This window comes from Pelophylax lessonae (genome assembly GCF_965119305.1).
Source record: "Pelophylax lessonae genome assembly, chromosome: 4".
Lineage (NCBI taxonomy): Eukaryota > Metazoa > Chordata > Amphibia > Anura > Ranidae > Pelophylax > Pelophylax lessonae.
Genome location: NC_138771.1, coordinates 677,192,262 through 677,213,688, shown reverse-complemented (window position 1 = coordinate 677,213,688; position 21,427 = coordinate 677,192,262). Strand labels below are relative to the sequence as shown.

The 21,427-nt window shown below is 45.7% G+C and overlaps 1 protein-coding gene across 1 annotated transcript in view; it reads left to right on the top strand.

The window, feature by feature from the left end:
* ACAP1 (ArfGAP with coiled-coil, ankyrin repeat and PH domains 1) overlaps positions 1-21,427 on the top strand; it is a 76,522-nt gene that overhangs the window by 39,481 nt on the left and 15,614 nt on the right. The window contains exons 6-19 of the mRNA XM_082255105.1: positions 129-312; positions 1,013-1,057; positions 2,725-2,820; positions 4,891-4,965; positions 10,972-11,081; positions 11,313-11,361; positions 12,932-13,032; positions 13,248-13,359; positions 13,432-13,613; positions 15,983-16,052; positions 17,541-17,635; positions 18,265-18,602; positions 18,752-18,936; positions 19,025-19,134. Coding sequence (XP_082111231.1) covers positions 129-312; positions 1,013-1,057; positions 2,725-2,820; positions 4,891-4,965; positions 10,972-11,081; positions 11,313-11,361; positions 12,932-13,032; positions 13,248-13,359; positions 13,432-13,613; positions 15,983-16,052; positions 17,541-17,635; positions 18,265-18,602; positions 18,752-18,936; positions 19,025-19,134 — 1,752 coding nt within the window. The remainder of the gene's footprint in view (positions 1-128; positions 313-1,012; positions 1,058-2,724; positions 2,821-4,890; positions 4,966-10,971; positions 11,082-11,312; positions 11,362-12,931; positions 13,033-13,247; positions 13,360-13,431; positions 13,614-15,982; positions 16,053-17,540; positions 17,636-18,264; positions 18,603-18,751; positions 18,937-19,024; positions 19,135-21,427) is intronic.

The window sequence follows — 21,427 nt, the reverse complement described above, 5'->3', positions numbered from 1 at the left end:
ATCATCAGCCAGTGAGAGAGAGGGCCCGACTCTACTATGGGGCCCAAGTACACATGACCCCTGCACTCAATGGCACTGTGAAATCTTTGGAATCTCTCATAGATTCTCTCTGTCATTGTCCATTCTAGAGACATACGTTCCTTCCGAGACAGCCGCAAGGAATTGGAGCGCTGCAGAGAGGGGTTGGAGAGTGCCTTAAACCACAACGCCGAGATTCCTCGCAAGAAGGCGCAGGAAATGCAGGACGCGGCGGTGGCGGTGCAGACATCCCGCAAAGCGTTCAGAGAGCGAGTTCTGGATTATACACTGCAGGTGAGTACCAGGCCCTTATATTATATCACTTTATATCTTATCATATTGTACGGCTCAGTTCACAAAGTTTTCACACACGGGAACAGGGATAAGGATCTTTATTTTATGTGACTGCCAATTTCAAATCTCATTGGACTCATACATGAAATCCAACTGTCTTGGATTTGCTTGAGCAGTCCCACCTCTTGGCCTTGTGTCCCACAGACCCTGTGTCCAGGGTCATGTCCCGGGATCACAGTATCAGCTATATTAGAGTTAATGCACATGGACTCTAACTAAAAAAACATTCGTTGGAGGGATCAGTGGGCAGTCCCCCCATGTTTAAAGATGAGGTTTGGATGGGACCATCACATTAAAGCGGTCCCTTCATATTAGGGGCAAGGTCAGGATGGGACCAACCTTTATAGGTGGTGTAGTTTGGGTACGCCCACCCAGGAGGTGATTGGATGAGATGTGGGCCACCCTGGAATGAGGGACTATATTGTTGGAAAGTATTCTAAAAATAAGGATCCTTATCCTGGTATGTTAGCTTTAAGAATTGAGTCTTTTCCAGCTCGGTCCTACAAAAGTCATGTGGTGGAGAGGAGATTCATGTCTGTACCGAAAAACGTTCACATTGCCTTCACTAACCGTTCAGGAAGATGATATGAAGACTGATTGTTCTGATCTCCCTTATCTTCTACTTGTCTGTTTCCTCCAGATTAACGTCATCCAAGGGAAGAAGAAGTTCGACATTTTGGAGTTTGTGAGTTTCCGGAAAATGTAATTCAGGGGTCTCTGTCCTATGGAGCTTTTATATAATGATTGCATAGATATTGGGGGTCTCTGTCCTATGGAGCTTTTATATAATGATTGGATAGATATTGGGGGTCTCTGTCCTATAGGGTTATCATAGAATGATTGGACAGATATTAGGGGGTCTCAGTCCTATGGGATAAACATAGAATGATTGGGCAGATATTGGGGGTCTCAGTCCTATGGGATAAACATAGAATGATTGGACAGATATCGGGGGTCTCAGTCCTATGGGATAAACATAGAATGATTGGACAGATATCGGGGGTCTCAGTCCTATGGGATAAACATAGAATGATTGGTCAGATATCGGGGGTCTCAGTCCAATGGGATAAACATAGAATGATTGGTCAGATATCGGGGGTCTCAGTCCTATGGGATAAACATAGAATGATTGGACAGATATTGGGGGTCTAAGTCCTATGGAATAAACATAGAATGATTGGACAGATATCGGGGGTCTCAGTCCTATGGGATAAACATAGAATGATTGGACAGATATCGGGGGTCTCAGTCCTATGGGATAAACATAGAATGATTGGACAGATATCGGGGGTCTCAGTCCAATGGGAGAAATATAGAATGATTGGACAGATATCGGGGGTCTCAGTCCTATGGGATAAACATAGAATGATTGGACAGATATCGGGGGTCTCAGTCCAATGGGATAAACATAGAATGATTGGACAGATATCGGGGGTCTCAGTCCAATGGGATAAACATAGAATGATTGGACAGATATCGGGGGTCTCAGTCCTATGGGATAAACATAGAATGATTGGACAGATATCGGGGGTCTCAGTCCAATGGGATAAACATAGAATGATTGGACAGATATCGGGGTTCTCAGTCCAATGGGATAAATATAGAATGATTGGACAGATATTGGGGGTCTCAGTCCAATGTGATGAATATAGAATGATTGGACAGATATCGGGGGTCTCAGTCCAATGGGATAAATATAGAATGATTGGACAGATATCGGGGGTCTCAGTCCTATGGGATAATCATAGAATTATTGGACAGATATCGGGGGTCTCAGACCAATGGGATAAATATAGAATGATTGGACAGATATCGGGGGTCTCAGTCCAATGGGATAAATATAGAATGATTGGACAGATATCGGGGGTCTCAGTCCAATGGGATGAATATAGAATGATTGGACAGATATCGGGGGTCTCAGTCCTATAGGATAAACATAGAATGATTGGACAGATATCGAGGGGCCTCAGTCCAATGGGATAAATATAGAATGATTGGACAGATATCGGGGGTCTCAGTCCTATAGGATAAACATAGAATGATTGGACAGATATCGGGGTTCTCAGTCCAATGGGATAAATATAGAATGATTGGACAGATATCGGGGGTCTCAGTCCAATGGGATGAATATAGAATGATTGGACAGATATCGGGGGTCTCAGTCCAATGGGATGAACATAGAATGATTGGTCAGACCTCACTGACAGGTGGAAGGCCGGTGTGAGGTTGAGAATTGTCTCTCCCAGGATACAACTCTGAAGTATGCATCAGGCCACCACATCTGCTGAACATGGGATGGGAATGGGAAAAGGGGTGCCCCCCCCGAATGACTCGTTCTTCCTCTTCTTTCAGATGCTGCAGCTGATAGACGCTCAGACTGGTTTCCTCACACAGAGTCACACCGTCCTGAAGAACGTGGAGGAATATCGGAAGGGCCTGGCGGCACAGGTGAGGGGTGCAGGAGGTAATAGCTCCTGAAGAAAGATCCAGAATGGGGGCTGGGGTAGGAGTATACTCTTCTTTATAATGTCCAGGGAATTTCATCTGCTGACAGTAAATCTCTACCTATCCTCCAGGGGTTGTACCCATCCAATAAAAGAGTCGGTGAACATCAACCAATATCGGCCTTTGGTCTTGGCATGTAGGTGACTCTTAAATAGAGAAATTAGTTTGGCCCAAGATGTCAGATCTTATCTAGATTATACCTTCATCAGACTGGACATTCAGAGGCCACGTCCTTTCAGCTGTGTTTCCCAGCTCTGCCCATTGTGATTGGTAGAACCGATCCGGCTTTTTCTGGTTTGGTGAACAGCAGTTTTCAAGTCTTGCCTCAGATTGTCTGAAAACCTTCTGAGATCTGATTGGGGCCCTCTAAGACATTCCAGTCCTTGGAACCTCTCCCAGCCCTATTACTCTCCCTAACAAGCCGAGTCTCTGTCTATCATCTATCGACTCGCTCCAGGGGCACCCAAATGGTTCGGGCATACTTGTATATAGAGTCCCACCACCAAAATGGCTGCTAGAGGTCATCAGAAGCTGCAGCGTCCAATCAGACAGCTCTGTGACAACCACAGAATCTTTCAAGGAACAATCTTCCTCTAAAGATCCCACTCCATTGGTATAGGGGCACAGCACTTCCTACTGAATGGAGACCAGGTTGCCCCTGCCTACACCCACATCATGGTGGTGCCATCAGCACCGTGTTGGGCGATATGCAGCGTAGCATTTTGTAATCAGGCCAAAAGGTTAAATTTTAGTCTTATCAAACTGAGGATCGTATTGATCATCACTGCTGTGTCTCCGATCTGCCACTTGGCTCCAAATAGGATTTGATCACCAATGGCTTACATCTCCTCCCTGGTCATAAATCCAGCTTTGTGGAGTGGTGGGGATGATAGATGATCCCATCGATTACCTCTTTCGTCATAGCTGTGGATCTTTACAGCTTCTTCAGTTATCATTGGCCTCTTGGTGCTTCTCTGACTGATGACCTCCATACCCGTAATTGGGCTTTGGTGGACGGCCTTCTCTAGGTAGCTTCTTCCATATTCTTTCTGATTTTTATTGCAAGTTAATTGGTGCTCATGGGAACGAGGAAAGTTTGGATTTTTTTATAGCTGGACCCAAAATTGTAGATTCTTCAGGACTTTATCCAGAATGTGTCGTGACTTCTTTTGGCAGAATACCGTCACCAGCACACCCTGGATCTCCAATGTGACTTTTTTCTGCCCTGACTATCTTCGGTTCTGGCTGATGGTCGCTACAGCAACTGCTTACATACACCGCCATTATCTAGGAACGTGTGCGGTTGAACTGTGCATTGTTACTCCCTGACTTTTTCTTGGTCTCCATTATAATGTAGGTTTAGATGATTCTCTAATAACCTCGATGGCCTTCCAGAGACAATGGGAGAATAATCCTCTGACACTTTAGATCCGAAGGCAGTTGGTTGGACCAGTGCTTATTGAGGGTTGTGACACCCAAGGGGGTGAATACCTATGCAGTCAAGACTTTCTTATTTTTTGTTATGTAAATCCTCGTGGATTGTTTCTGAACTTGTAAACATTTGTGAAGACCAATGGCATAAAATACCAATTAAATCCATTTTACTTCCAGACTGTAAAACTACAAAATGTGGAAGAACTCTAGGGGTGTGAATACTTATGTAAAGCACTGCAAGTGGCTCGTGATTCAAGTGTAACTCCAAAGTTCCCTTGTTGCGGCCATTCATCATTTCCTCACCTGTACAGGTGAAGCCAACTTAAGGGAGGCAAAGGAGCAGTCATCAGCATTGCTTGTGGTCCCCCCTGCATCTGAGGCTTTAGAAGCACCAAATCCAACACTGCATCTATACGGATATGAGTTTTTAATTGCGGTCCACTTTGAAGTTTTTATTATCTCTCGCTGTAAATTAAGCATGCGGGGACTACTGTTGAAAGATGTCCCTTGTCACTATATAAAGAAGAATAAGTGTAACAATGGGCTATAACGTAGATTGATGTTCATTCTGTTCTGCAGGTCCATCAGACGGTCCTACAAGGGGCTCGGGAGCAAAGAGATCTGGAGCAGAAACTGATCAGCATGAAACACAAGGTGAGGATGGTTTTCTTTGAATGTCTGTGTAATGCTCATCCTCTCCCTTCCAAATCATATCTCTCTCTGATCCCCCCCCCCTTATTCCATCCCCACACCCTCTTTTCCCTCCCTTCCCTCTCCTTCCTTCCTTTTCCATTCCTCTCCCATCAATCCCTCATTCATCTCTCGTCCAATTTACATCCCTCCCTGCCCTCCAAGTTCTCTCCCTTCCTTCCCTTCTTCTTCCTTCCCATTCCCTCTCTCCTTCTCACTTCCACCATCTCTTTTCCTTTCATCGCCCATTCCTTTTCCTTTACCTATCCCCCCCTCTTCTCCCTGCTCTCCTCTGCCATCTCTTTTCCTTCCCTTCTCCCATTTATTTTCCTTCCTTCACCTATCCCTTCCTCTTCCTTCTCCCATTTCTCTTCCTACATCTATCCCTCCATCTTCCCTTCTCCCATTTCTCTTCCTACATCTATCCCTCCATCTTCCCTCTCTATTCTACCATCTCTTTTTCTTGCCTTCTCTCATTCTTCTTCCTTCCTTCATCTATCCCTCCCTCTTCCACTCTCCATTCTACCATCTCTTTTTCTTCCCTTCTCCCATTCCTCTTCCTTCTCCCATCTCTTTTCTTTCCCTTATCCCATTCCTCTTCCTTCCTTTGCTGAGTTTTTTTGCCTTCCTCTGGATCAACTGTGGGTATAGGATTGTGAATATGGGATTGTATGGTTGGGTTTTCAATACTGTTTTTTTTTTTTTTTTGGTTGAACCAGATGGACTTGTGTCTTTTTTCAACCTGACTAACTATGGAACTATGTAACTGTAGCAGGCGATATGCCCCTTTCTGAGAGACAGGCACAGCTACTTGCAGGACACCAAACTCCCGAACTGCATACAAAATAGCACTCCAACCTGGAACCTCACGAATAGCTGCTAGCAGACGAACAGGAAAAGCATACATCAGCTTACACTCCTAGCAATCAGTCTCCAACAGCATACAGTGAATCCCCCCAAGAACGAGACAAGGCTCCGTGTGAGGCTCAAGCAGTGGTATATTTATTGAGGGCTACCTGCCCCCATATTTATACAGGTCTCCCACCTGGTGGACACTCCCCTAGGGGACCAAATGGAAGACTGTAACACAAACCGACATGTATCACATTACAGACTCCCAGAAGTAAAGCATCCCCACTCTAGACAAAAGCACTCAGTTAATCAGTAGACATTCCTCAGGAGGGGTCTGCTGGAAACCATCCCCCCCCTCTCTCTAGTTTTCACAGTGACCTCTATCCTGGAGACAATGGAATATATAATTAGGTTTAGCTTCCAGGATAGAGGCAAGACTCCATTACACACATGGGGACCCAAATACAGTATTATGCTTTAAAATATATAAAGTTACTTTTTATACATTAAACATAGACATGTTACATATCCCCAGATAGCTCAGGTCTGAGTGCACATTATTAGGTGAATGGCACTCAGACCCCATGAATACAGTTTAATCGCCATGGAGTCAAAGTCTTTTAAAGTCTGGTCCATAGTCCAAAGGCAGCAGGCGGGCAACCAGGCTCCTCCAATGCAATGGGGCGAGATTGGTCTCGTCACATCTCTCCCCTTTTCCAAAAAGACTAACAGGGTACCTGACCTCCTGCCGGTCAGTGCCCTTGTTAGTCCAGCAGCCCACCCACAAAGCAGAAAAAACAGTACAGCCCACCCACAATAGATGGTCACTACACCTGGGTAGAGGAGAAACTTGTCCATGTCCAGGTGCCTCACCACGGCTGTGTAGGGGACTGGTAGGCTGCCTTGGTGGGTTGCTGAGTGGGCAGAGACCAGTGGTACTCTGTCCTGGTGCCAGCACTACCACCGGAGTAGTCTGGTTGGAGCCTGGTTGCTGGAGACGGACTATGAGGTTACATAGCTCTGCTGCGGAATGGGGAGACCGGTTGTCTCCCCCTTGGATACACAGCTCTGTCGTGGGGGGGTAGGACCGCCCATCCCTACCCCCTGTGTGGTAAGTGCAGAGACCACGGTCCCATCTGCACCGGTGGGGGGCTTACAGTCTCCCCCTGGTACATTAAGCTGCCGCTGGGGAGAGGGGGTAACAAGCTCCTCTCCCGATAGAACACTCTGCCCATTAATGATCCGCTGCTGGGGAGAGGTGGTAACAATCTCCTCTCCCATACATACTTCCAGTCTTTGGGGAGGGAGACCGACTGTCTCTCCTCCCAATACAGATTTCTGCTTCTGGGGAAAGGAGACTGGGCTCTCTATTCCCTGCTGGATACTCTGCCGCTGGGGACTGGAGACTGGGCTCCCAATTCTCGGCACATCACACTGCCGCTGGGGAATGGAGACTGGGCTCCCAATTCCCTGCTGTATCTCCCGCTGGGGAATGGAGACTGGGCTCCCAATTCCCAAAAAATCACACTGCCGCTGGGGAGGGAGGACACTGCTCTCCTCTCCCTGCACTTCACACTGCCTTCCTGGCATATCACTGTGCTGCTGGGGGGCAGGAACAACTACCTCTGCCCCCTGTAACTCAGCCAGCCGCTGGGGAGGGAGGACGCTGCTCTCCTCTCCCTGTACTTCACACTGCCTTCCTGGCATATCACTTTGCTGCTGGGGGGCAGGAACAACTACCTCTGCCCCCTGTAACTCAGCCTGCCACTGGGGAGGGAGGACGCTGCTCTCCTCTCCCTGCACTTTAAACTGCCGCTGGGGAATGGAGACTGGGCTCCCAATTCCCTGCAGGACCGGTGGAGAGACCTCGGTCCCATCTCTACCGGCCACCTGGGGTTCTTCCCAGTAAAACTTTACCATCTCGTCCCCTCTGAATGGGTCTGGCTCTGGGTCTGTCCTGCTGCTCTCCTGCTGAGCCTTCTCATAGTATTGGAACAGCTGCTGGTAGCCCTGTTCTAGCTCCATCTCCCGGGTCACCAGGTGGACCAGGTCTTGCTCAATTTCGTGAGTGTCGTCCCAGTCATACCTGCTCTCCCTCCACTCCAAGAGATCACTGAACCGGGCTTGTGTAGGGCTCCCAAATTCCAGCTCTGAAAAAGACTCCCATAACAAGCCAGGACCATCAAACTCCTCTCCCTCTGGCTTGTCATGCTGTCCAGGGCAGGTACTGTGCCCCATACCACCAGAGCGCCTGGTAGGCATCCTCCAGCCACATCTCCTGCCATACCCGGAACTCCAATTCCTTTACCCATTCCTCCAGGGGCTGCTCTCCCAGGAAGGGCATCCGCAGGGCTAGTCGCTTCTGCAGTCGCTGGTCTTCCTTGGGGAGTCTCTCGCCCCGCTGGTATTCCACCATACCCAGTGCCTGGTACCAGATGCCTTTATGGACTGCATCTCGGTCATCCATGGCACCCTCATCGAACTCCACTGCTGGTTCCATGCTGGTGCTGTCAGGGTCGCTGTACTGGGACATGCGTTGCCCTCAATTGTAAAATCCAGAGCAATGGTGTCTCCCGTAGCTGTCCTTCTGGCTGTAGGAACGATCCCGCCGCTTGCCACCAATTGTAACGGACCGTTTCAGCAGACAAGGGGTTAAAATCCGTTTAGGCGATATGCCCCTTTCTGAGAGACAGGCACAGCTACTTGCAGGACACCAAACTCCCGAACTGGATACAAAATAGCACTCCAACCTGGAACCTCATGAATAGCTGCTAGCAGACGAACAGGAAAAGCATACATCAGCTTACACTCCTAGCAATCAGTCTCCAACAGCATACAGTGAATCCCCCCAAGAACGAGACAAGGCTCCGTGTGAGGCTCAAGCAGTGGTATATTTATTGAGGGCTACCTGCCCCCGTATTTATACAGGTCTCCCACCTGGTGGACACTCCCCTAGGGGACCAAATGGAAGACTGTAACACAAACAGACATGTATCACATTACAGACTCCCAGAAGCAAAGCATCCCCACTCTAGACAAAAGCACTCAGTTAATCAATAGACATTCCTCAGGAGGGGGCTGCTGGAAACCACCCCCCCCCCTCTCTCTGCAGCTAAAGCTAGTTTTCACAGCGACCTCTATCCTGGAGACAATGGAATATATAATTAGGTTTAGCTTCCAGGATAGAGGCAAGACTCCATTACACACATGGGGACCCAAATACAGTATTATGCTTTAAAATATATAAAGTTACTTTTTATACATTAAACATAGACGTGTTACATATCCCCAGATAGCTCAGGTCTGAGTGCACATTATTAGGTGAATGGCACTCAGACCCCACGAATACAGTTTAATCGCCATGGAGTCAAAGTCTTTTAAAGTCTGGTCCATAGTCCAAAGGCAGCAGGCGGGCAACCAGGCTCCTCCAATGCAATGGGGCGAGATTGGTCTCGTCACAGTAACTTCCTTCATCTATCCTCCCTCTTCCCAACTCCCTTCTACCATCTCGTTTCCTTCCCTTCTCCAATTCCTCTTCCTTCCTTCATCTATCCCTTCCTCTCTCCCTTCTACCATCTCTTTTCCTTCCCTTCTCCAATTCCTCTTCCTTCATCTATCCCTCCCTCTTCCCCTCTCCCTTCTACCATCCCTTTTCCTTTCATCTCCCATTCCTCTTACTTCACCTATCCCTCCCTCTTCCCCTCTCCCTTCTACCATCTCTTTTCCTTCCCTTCTCCAATTCCTCTTCCTTCATCTATCACTCCCTCTTCCCCTCTCCCTTCTACCATCCCTTTTCCTTTCATCTCCCATTCCTCTTCCTTCATCTATGCCTCCCTCTTCCCCTCTCCCTTCTACCATCTCTTTTCCTTTCATCTCCCATTCCTCTTCCTTTATCTATGCCTCCCTCTTCCCCTCTCCCTTCTACCATCTCTCGCACAGTACTTGCAGTGGATGAATAGCAAAAATAAGGGGAAATTCTTTAGTCAAGGACTATTAATAGGGTGATTATTCTATTTATTCCTCAACCTTCCCCCAGATCTCCTTCACTTCAGTCACCCATTAGAACAATCCAGGCATTAGTGTTCCATAATTATCTACAGAGTGCCTCCACCGTGCTCTCCAATGTTTGTTCCTCTTTTTTTCACCCTCCTACTTTAGGGTGATGCTCCAAGGTTCTCCTCCTGATCTTTGACCAGTGACCTATTAAAACACTTCCTCTGATCAGATCCCTGGCAGTCATCTCCCCCTTTCCAATTGTTGTATTTCTATTTCCAATCACAACCCGTATATCCCCACACCCATCTCCCCTTCTCCGGGTCACGCAACTTATGGATGGAGCCATGATTGTTCGGATTGCTGAAGATCTTCACCCAGTGACTTTGTCTTCAGTATGTGAACTTCCGGTTCTCCTATCACTTCTCACCAATAAATCCGCATCAAGTCCAAAGAAATGCATCACCTTCGATAAAAATATATCTCAGTGGGTTCATATATAGCTCTTCCCTTGGAATTCCCCAAAGTCACACTGCACACAATCTGAAGGAATGCTGCAGAAACCGTTCGGTACTTTTATTTTCTTCTTCAGTCCTCCAAACCTCACAGCCAAGCATGTTCCACTGACTAAATATTTCTCGTTATTCCAACATTTGATGTAAACTTGAAACTTCATGTTTCTAAATGATCTTTATGGTCCATGTCTTTCCTGCCTGGTGTCCCCATTAACTCCTCATTACCTAAGTGGTTTCTCTAAATCCCGCATGTATAAACCAATCACTTCCATCATGGTTTTCTTGATTCTTCCTCAACAAATCTCATCAACTTTCCACAAATGTCTCTCTTTTATCTTAATTAATGGAGAAATTCCTCTTTGTTGTCTACAACAGAGCTTTGTGAAGTCCACCATGCTGTCTCTGATATAGTTTCAGGTCACACTATGTACTAAACTTAAGCCTGTGAATGTCTCTCCCCTGATTGGACCAGTGTCTTGCGTTGAAGTGGTTGTGGTTTTTAGCAGTGTCTTTTGTTGGCGTGGTTGTGGTTTTTAGCAGTGTCTTTTGTTGGCGTGGTTGTGGTTTTGGGGTGTTGTGTATTTGCTGACTCTCCCCTCTCTTTTTGCAGGATGTTTCGGATGAGGATGCGGTCTTCCAGCATGAAGGAGAAACCTCAGACATAGTGATTGAAGGTTACCTTTTTAAGCGGGCCAGTAACACCTTTAAGACCTGGAGCCGGTGAGGGGGTTTTTATGCTCATTTCAGAGAGGTTGGGGCAGCAGGAATATGGGGGTATAAGGGGGACAGAGATAGGCCAGGATAACAGACACTGGGAGCATTGAAGAGATGGGTGATTGTTGGGGTTTACACCTGAGATTTGGAGAAGGTTTGAGTTGGAATAGGTAAATACAGAAATATATTCCATCAAATCTGAAGTCATAAAGTATACTTATTCTGTCTCCTCTCTAGTCGGTGGTTTTCCATTCAGAATAATCAGCTGGTTTATCAGAAGAAGGTGGTGAGTAGTTTGTTCCTTCTCCCCAGTATCCATGAATACATGGACATTATCTTTACATTTAATAATTAGAAAGTTTGTTTGTATTCCTAGTAAAAATGGTAGGTCTCCATCTAATGTCACTTGCAGATTTGAGGTTCTTCTTGGACTCCAAAAAACAATTTGAGTTCTTCACTGGATTTGAGTGAAGGATTTGAGGTCTTTCTTAAACTCCAGTGAAAAATTTGAGGTTTTCCTTTGGATTCCAGTGAAATTTTTAATGCCTTCCATGGATCCCATTTAAGGAGTTTTTTTTTTTTTACTTCACTGAAATATTTGAGGCCTTGTTTGGATTCCAGGTAAATATTTTCAGATCTTCACTCGACCCCATTCAGTGATTTGAGGTCTTTCCTGGACTCTATTGAAAGATCTGAGGTCTTCATTGGACTTTATTAGAAGAATGAGAGCTTTCTTGTTACTCCAGTAAAGGATTTGAGGTCTTCCGGGGATTCCATTGAAAGATTTGAGGTCTTTCTTGAACTCCAGTGAGTGATTTAAGGTATTTTCTTAAACTAGAATGAAAGATTTGAGGTCTTTAATGGATTTCAGTGAACAATGTGAGGTCTTACTTGGACTCCAGTGAAGGATTTGAGGTCTTCCATGGATTTCAGTAAAATATCTGTGGTCTTCCATGGATTTCAGTAAAATATCTGAGGTCTTCCATGGATTTCAGTAAAATATCTGTGGTCTTCCATGGATTTCAGTAAAATATCTGTGGTCTTCCATGGATTTCAGTAAAATATCTGTGGTCTTCCATGGATTTCAGTAAAATATCTGTGGTCTTCCATGGATTTCAGTAAAATATCTGAGGTCTTCCTTGGACTCTATAAAAAGAATGAGATCTTTCATGGACTCCAGTAAGGGATACGAGGTCTTTTAAGGATTCCATTTAAAGATTAGAGAACTTTCTTGAACGCCATTGAGTGATTTAAGGTCATTCCTGAACTCCTAATAAAAGATCTGAGGTGTTCCTTGGAAAAGATGTTGTAAGATGATGTACAACATTACATTGGCGGTCATTGGGAAGAATGCTCCTTACATTGGTGGTCAGTGGGAAGAATGTCCCTTACATTGGTGGTCAGTGGGAAGAATGCTCCTTACATTGGAGGTCAGTGGGAAGAATGTTCCTTACATTAGCAGTCAGTGGGAAGAATGCTCCTTACATTAGCAGTCAGTGGGAAGAATGCTCCTTACATTAGCAGTCAGTGGGAAGAATGCTCCTTACATTGGTGGTCATTGGGAAGAATTCTCCCCTTTCAGATCCCTAAAAAGATGAATGGTGTCAGTAGGAACTTATCTATGAGGCAGAAATTTCTCATTGTTCAAGGAACCCAGAGCAACCTCTGGAGGAACCCTAGGGTTCCATGGAACCATGGTTGAGATCCCTGCTCGGAAGGGTGATGCCATCTCTGATATCTGGGGATCCTGGGTGTTTGGTGGGACCTCTCTCCCGGGTAATCAGCAGCTTCTGCCATCCTCTATGTCTTGGTATACAATTGTGTAAATTGCTGAACCTTGTGTGATTCTCCCCCAGGAGGCTGTGACGGTTGTTATCGTGGACCTCCGGCTTTGCGCTGTCAAATTGTGTCCCGATGCCGACCGGCGGTTTTGCTTTGAGGTTGTTTCACCATCAAAGTGAGTAGTTGGACTTCCAGCAGCTCTGATATGGTGGGAAGGGAGAGTTGCGGGGGGGGGGGGGGGGGGCTGTTCTCACACTGTCCACCATGCCTGGATGTAGGTTTCTATACGTGTGACAACAGCCTGGTGAGGTCACTGATAGGTTATTTGTTGTCATTATTTTATGTATTTTGCACACTTGCCTGTTCCTGGTTGTAATATTTGGGTTGCAGGTCCTGCATGCTGCAGGCAGAGTCTGAGTGCGTCCTGCAGCTGTGGGTGAGCGCGGTTCAGAGAAGCATCACCACGGCGTACAGCGAAAATAAGAGGGACAGCGGAAGCTTTGTGAGTGACGAAACGCGTCTGTGAGTGAGTCCCATAACGATGTGTAGATGTGTGACATCCTTCTCTTCTCAGAGATTGCCCCGTTTACCGGCCGAGGCTCCGGCACCGCAGAGGGGTGGAGTGCCTGGTGCACAGGATGCTATACTGAGAGTAGCCGGAAATGCGGCCTGCTGTGACTGCCGATCCGCGGAGCCAGAATGGGCGAGCATCAATCTAGGCGTGACCCTGTGTATCGAGTGCAGTGGAATTCACAGGTGAGAAGACCCTGGAAGACCTGACCTCTTACTAACACCTGGGTGACTCAACTACTTACTGACACTGCGATAATCTAACCTCTTACTGACACCTGGATGAGCCGACCCCCCACTGGTACCAGGATGACCAAACCACCTACTGACACCTGGATGAGCCGACCCCCCACTGGTACCAGGATGACCAAACCACCTACTGACACTGGAATGACCCAACATTCTTTCAGAGACCAGGACAGCCCAACTGCTTTCTGACAGGGTGATCAGACTAGCTACCGACACAAGGATTCCCAACCATTTACTGACAATGGGATTCCCAACCACTTACTGACAATGGGTTGACTTGACCGTTAAATGACAACGGGATGACCTGACCTTTTTCTTACACCGAGATGATCCAGCTGCTTACTGACAACCAGATGACCTGAATAATTACGATCACTGGGATGACCCAACCATATACTGACACTGAGATGACCCAACCACTTACTGACACCCAATCTCTTTTTTACACCAGGATAACCCAACTGCTTACTGACACCAGGATGAGCAGACCACTTACTGACACTGAGATAATCCAACCACTTGCTGACAATGGGTTGTCCGAACTGCTCACTGACACCAGGATGACCTGACACCGATTTTTCTCTGGGATGCCCCAACCACTTACTGAGATGATGGCCCAAACAATTACTAACACTGAGATAACCCAACAGTTACTGATAATGGAATGTCCGAACTGCTTACTGATACCAAGATGACCTGACCTTTTTCTTACACTGAGATGATCCTGCCGCTTACTGACAACCAGATGACCTGAATAATTACGATCACTGGGATGACCTAACCATATACTGACACTGAGATGACCCAACCTCTTTCTTACACCAGAATAACCCAACCTCTTCTTTACACCAGGATAACCCAACTGCTTACTGACACCAAGATGACCATACCACTTACTGACACTGAGATAACCCAACCAGTTACTGATAATGGGTTGTCCGAACTTCTTACTGGCACCGGATGGCCCAACCGTTTACTGACAAGATGACCCAAAAAATTACTGACACTGGGATTCCCAACCACTTACTGAAAATGAGTTGACTGAACTGCTTACTGACACCAGGATGATCTGACCTCTATTTTGCTCTGGGATGGCCGAACTGCTTACTGACAAGATGACCTAAACAATTACTGACAATGGGGTGACCCGAACCTTGTCTCAATAGTCGGCAGCAGAGACTAAACTGACAAGATGGACTAAACTCCTCCACCAGATCCTGTGCCTCTCTGTGCAGCCACAGCAACCCCTTGTCTCCTCCCCCTCAGCATTCAGCAGACTCTGGCAACTATTTCCAGCCCTCCTCTGGTCCTCCTTCAGCCCCTGCACTTTCTGCTTTCCAGCTCTGCCCCCAGTTTCTTCCCAGCAGCAGCATAAGTTAAGGGGGTGCACTGTGATATAAGGGAGGGTGAGGGACTGTTGACTTCTGATGGGGGGGCTCTTGACATCCAGCCTTACAGATACCACCGGCCCTTTGAGGGCAACTGTGATGCTGATGCGGCCCGTGATGAAATTCAGTTTGACACCCCTGCTCTAGAATCATGACTAATCATGGTCAGAGGTGTAACGGAACCGCGACCCACACTGTGCTTGTGGATGTCCTTCAGTATACGGCCTCCTTCAGTCTTGAACATAGATATCAAATATTCCAGCTGCCCCCATACAAAGCTAGCCGACATCTTAGCTTGTACTGGAACCTTCTCCTTTATTTAACAGTCACACAGTTTATATACAGCCAGTTTATATACAGCCTGGACCTCCCCCTCCTGATCAGATTACCCCATCAGGTCAGGGGTTGCCTGATTACATTATCATATGCAGATGAAATTGTATACAGAAATATAACTAACCTGAATGAATTATCTAGCCATCTGGATAGAAACCATATGTGAGTTCATTAACAATGGGACAGACAGGCTTAACAGAATAAACATCACACCTCAATACACAGACAATTGGAAAAGACCGCCAGTGACAGACTGTCTGTTTCTGACATTGAAGTACAATACACATTATCATAAGTGTAAACACTGAACCCATTTAAAGCAATCCAAACCATATTCTCAGTGTCCATTAAGTATCTGTCTTTCACTCTCAATGACGGTGAGTACCGTCACAGCTAGCTTTGTATGGGGGGCAGCTGGAAAATCTGATATCTATGTTCAAGACCAAAGGAAGCCGTATACTGTGGGAAGTCCACAAGAACAGTGTGGGTCGCGGTTACGTTACAAAAGGTAAGAATGAACCTTAATTGTCTGCATGTCTTCTGGTCCCTCTATCCAATAACCTCTTCTCTTCTCTCTCACAGGAGCCTGGGCGTCCATTTCTCCAAGGTCCGATCACTAACACTTGACACCTGGGAGCCAGAGCTTGTTAAGGTGATGGTTTTGGGGACATTGTTGGGTGAAGTGGGCAATGTTGGATTTGGAGATGATGTCCAGTTTCTGGTGGGAAATGTTTGGCTTTGGTCCGATGTCAAGTTTGGGGTATTATCTGAAGTGAACATCTACAATGATCTCCAGTTTCTGGTGGGAAAGGTTTGGTTCTGCCCCGATATCTGCTATGGGGCTTTATCTGAAGTAAACAACCATAATGATATCCAGTTTCTGGTGAGAAATGTTTGGTTTTGGTCTGATGTCGGGTTTGGGGTATTATCTGAAGTGAAAATCCACAATAGCCTCCAGTTTCTGGTGAGAAAGGTTTGGTTTTGGTCTGATGTCTGGTTTGGGGTATTATCTAAAGTGAACATCCACAATGATCTCCAGTTTCTGGTGGGAAAGGTTTGGTTCTGCCCCAATATCTGCTAATGGGGCTTTATCTGAAGTAAACCTCCACAATGATATCCAGTTTCTGGTGAGAAATGTTTGGTTTTGGTCTGATGTCTGTTATGGGGTATTATCTGAAGTGAACATCTATATTGATATCCAGTTTCCCATGGGAAAGGTTTAGCTTTGGTCTGGGGTGACACCTGAGATATTTCATGTTAAGTGGAATGGTTGGCTTATTGAAGGGTGAAGGGTGTTAGAGTTGTCGCTCCTGCTTTTGGTTGGTCATTTTGAGTACAGGCAGTCCCCGGGTTAAAAAAAGGGTGGAACTGTAGGTTTGTTCTTGTGACAGGAGTCACTTTGGCTGGGGGGCTTGTGGAACCAAGATTACTTTAGAGAGGTCAGGAAACTCCTTGTCCAGCTTCCCGAGCCCCTCTTCTGTGTAAGTCACCCGGTGTCTATTAGGGGCACAGGGTGACCAAGAACCCCAGTCGGTCTGCATTAATCAGACTCGCTGTACAACCACACCGGACTCAGCATTTCCTGGTACCCCGGTTATCCTGGGTTCTATATGTGTGGTTTGTATTGAAAGAGTGAGGGGCTCTTTTGCTTGGTACAATATTTCTGGACAATGTCCCTCAAGAAATATATAGAGATACACAATTTGACTTGTCAGATTGCTTGAGTGTTGTTGGAGTCTCTCATAGACCCTTGCTAGATAGTGGGGTGGGGTGGGATTTGTTATTGTTAAGTACCTGTATTCCATTGTTCTATTGTTTCTGTCTGCCTTAACATCAACCTATTATGGGATGTATATGTGTATGTTGATTGGCTGCTAAGAGGGAGGGGGTTGTCCCAAAGTGTATATCTCTTTGTGCCTGTGTTTGAATAAACAGTTTTATCCTGGTTTCCTCCAAAACTGGTACTGTCGAGTTCTTGGGGTAACTATAGCCAGATTCATGGATCTCATGTTCCAGAGCTTAGGAAGCAGCTTCTTGGCAGAGATACCCAGTCGGGTGTCCCGGAGTCCGTCATAGTTCTTAAGTCGTATTTGTTTGTATTAGCTGGGAATATTTAACATTTATTTGTCTTTCATTACAGCTCATGTGTGAACTTGGGAACAACACAATCAATGCCATCTATGAGGCTCGAATTGATGAGATGAACATCAAGAAACCAACCTCTTCCAGTACACGGTGATGTCAACACTCCACTCTTCCCAATCCTTTGTATCATCTTCAGCTTTCACCTGTGACATGGCAGACTTACCCTTCCATTGGGATCATCTTTATCCTTTGTTAATGACATCATATGGTCCCCACCTTCCACTTATGACCTCATGTAATCTGTAGCCTTCACCCCATGACCTCATAGGTGTTCCATCCTTCTCAGTCTTCTCCTATGATATTCAACTTACACTGAGCGGGCTGCTGAATCTTTCTACGCTGGTTCCATTTTCTTTTGTCTGGTCTGTGTCTTTGAATAGCTGTAGATGGAATTTTATTTCAACAATTTGACCCTTATTAGAGTTTAATATACATATATATTTGTCACAAATGTCATATTACAGGTACCATCTAATGGCTGTACGCTTTCTTTCCTCTGTATTGAGATTGCATCTATTGCATATAATTTTCAGCATGCAGGCTCTTTGTTCACGCTTGCTCTTTAGAGTTCTAATTGTCATTGAGCCATGGTATGAATCCAGTATAGTTCTTCTGTCCATAGACCATCTGTGAGCCTCCCCAAAGGCAGGACTGGCTGGGTGACTCTTCTGAAGAAGGGAAACCACTCAACATAACCAGTTCTGTACTTCTGATTCTAGCAGCGAGAAGGAAATCTGGATCAAAGCAAAATACGTGGAGAAGAAATTCATCACCAAACTTCCCCAGACGGCTTTGCGCAGTAACCCGCATCACGGTAACATGACCGCTCGTCCCATCAGCAACCCAGAGAGCAGGACCCTGGAGGTCAGACCCTCTGCCATATCCAGCAAGTGGCCACCCAGCAGCATAGAGAAAGAAGGCAGCCGGATGGATGAAAGTCTCAAAAAGGCCAACAGAGAGGTGGAGCCTGAGCTTAACCGACCAATCAGCCGACTGCACAGGCCCCCTAAACCTCACCTGAAACCAAAGCCAGGGACGGCTCCTTCCCCACCCAGTGGTAAGTTTCTGCAGAATGGATTCTATATAGACATAGACGTGTTTCTACAGCTCATGAAGTATCCCCACTAAGAGTAGAGCAGAATTCTGTGCCATGGACCCCTCTTATTTGTCCATCATGTCTCATCTTTCCACTGTGTCTCTACACAGCTGCCAAATTTAGAACGGGGGATGGGAATGACGTGCGAAATCTACACCCAGGGGCACTTCTATACCGTGCTGCTGAACACCGCTATCTTCCCACCATGGCAGACGCCCTGGCGCATGGTGCAGACGTGAACTGGGTACGCAGTGACGAGGATGGGCGGACGCCACTTATCCGAGCTGTGCTCTCTGTAGGTGCCTTCAGTCACTTAACTGCTGTATTGTCTATATTCTGCATAACGTCACCCTCCACTAACAATAAAACTTTGTGGCTTTCAGGATTCTCTTGTTGCCTGCGAGTTTCTTCTGCAGAATGGGGCAAGTGTCAATCAGGCTGATAAAGATGGTCGAGGACCCCTCCATCACGCCACGCTGCTGGGCTACACGGGGTAAAATGCTTTCCCTGGAACTGATGGTGACATGGGGGCTGTTGGTGCCTCCTCTCTTTTTTGTTGTCCTTCCATTCTTTGTCATGCCTCACCTCTTCCCTCGATGGTTCTCATCCGTCATCTAACATTGTCCTTCTTATTGACATGTCCTATCTTATCCATTCTCTTCTTTCTGTGTGTGTCATCGTTCATTGTTCGTTCTTCATTGCTTCTTCCATTGACGGATCACATCTCATCCATCATCAAACATCGTCCTTTCACTAACGTGTCATCTTTTCTTGTGTGTCTTTCCTCATCTCTTCCATGGATGGGTCTCATCCATAGTCTCAGATCTTCTCTGATGTCCTCATATCTCATTGTACTTCTTGAATTGTCTCTTCCATTGATTGTTGTCATCTTTCATCTCAGATTGTCCTTTTCATTGATATGTCTCTTCTTATTATTTGTCGTGGATAATGCCAATTCTCTTCCATTGATGGTTCTCATCCATTATCTAATGTTGTCCTTTTCACCATGTCCTATCCCAACATCTATTGTATCTCATTTATTGTGCGTCCTGCATTGTATCTTCCATTGATGGTTCTCATCCATCATCTAATGTTGTCCTTTTCACCATGTCCTATCCCATCATTTATTGTGTGTCCTGCATTGTATCTTCCATTGGTGGTTCTCATCCATCATCTCAGATTGTTGTTTTCTCTTACATCTTATCTCATCATTCGCTGTACTTCCTCTATCATAATCATATAGTTGATGGTTTTCATCCATTATCTTAACTTGTCCTTTTCACAGACCTTTCCTATTCCATCATTCATTTTATATACTACATCGTTCCTTCCATTGATGGTTCTCATCCTTCAGCTCGCATCATTCTTTCACTAACATGTCCCATGTTATCTTTCATTGTGCGTCATGCCTCGTCTCTTCCATTGATGGGTCTCATCCATAATCTCAGATTTTCACTGACGTCCCATCTCATCTTTCATTGTACGTCCTGCGTTGTATTTTCGTTTGATGGTTCTCATCTTTCATCTCAGATTGTCCTTTTCACTAATATGTCTTTTATTTGTTGTGTGTCATGCCTCTTCCCTTCCATTAATGGTTCTCATCCATCATTTATTGTTGTCCTTTTCACCAAGTCCTCTCATCTTTTTGAGTAAGATTGTGTCATTAAGATGGAGCAGAGCATAGACAAAAGTACAGACTGGTACCTACAATCCCTGATATAATAATTAAACATCAAAGACTGATGAATCTTGCCAACCAATGGCGGTGTGAGGGCTAGGGAGAAGGGGACTTTAATGGTACCCAATAACAGGTTTAGACCACAAATGAGTCAAATCTACATACAAACTTTATTATAATTTATTACATCAAACAATTGTACATAAAGCAAAAGACATGCACAAACATTGAAAGACTAGGCTTATAGAAACAGTATTGGTTTCTCAGTATAACCTCAGGTGATCAGCCAATACAGCTAGTATCCACAGATAGTGCCCGACATGTTTCCCTGTCGCTTCCTCAGGGGCAAGTAACTGTAGACGGATGATCTTAAAGGTTCTATATTGGAATATAGACACAATGTTATTACTTATAATACAACATTCCGCTGGGTAAGTCACCAACACCACACCGTGCATGCTCACCGAATGACCCCCACCTCCAGTGAATAGATGGAACAGACATAGACTAGAGGGCATGCAAGGAAAAGTCTCCCCGTGGGACGAGTGCCGGAGCCGGTATGTAATTATATATTACATAGGATATAATTCATATTCTAGGGTGCAAACAGTTATACACCTCTCATCTTTTATTGTATGTCCTCATTGTATTTTCCAATGATGGTTCTCATCTTTCAATGTGGGACATGCCTTTGCCTCTTGCATTGGTGCTTCTCCTTCATGATCTCAGATTGTTGTTTTCATTGACATCTTATCTCTTCTTTCACTGTACTTCCTGCATCATCTATCTGATAGTTCTCATCCATCACTTCAACTTGTCCTTTTCACAGACCTGTCCTATCTCATTTTTCATTTATATGCTGCATCGTTCCTTCCGTTGATGGCTCTTGTAATGGAACTTCGACCCACACTGTGTTTGTGGGCTCCCGTCAGTATATGCCTTCCTCCCAGTCTTGAACATACAGTATATACCAGATTTTCCCAGCCGCCTTCATACAAAGCTAGCCGACAACTTAGCTTGTACTGGAATCTCCCTTTATTGAACAGTCAGACAGAATTATCATATGCAGATGAAATTGTATACAGAAATAGAATTAACCTGAACTAAT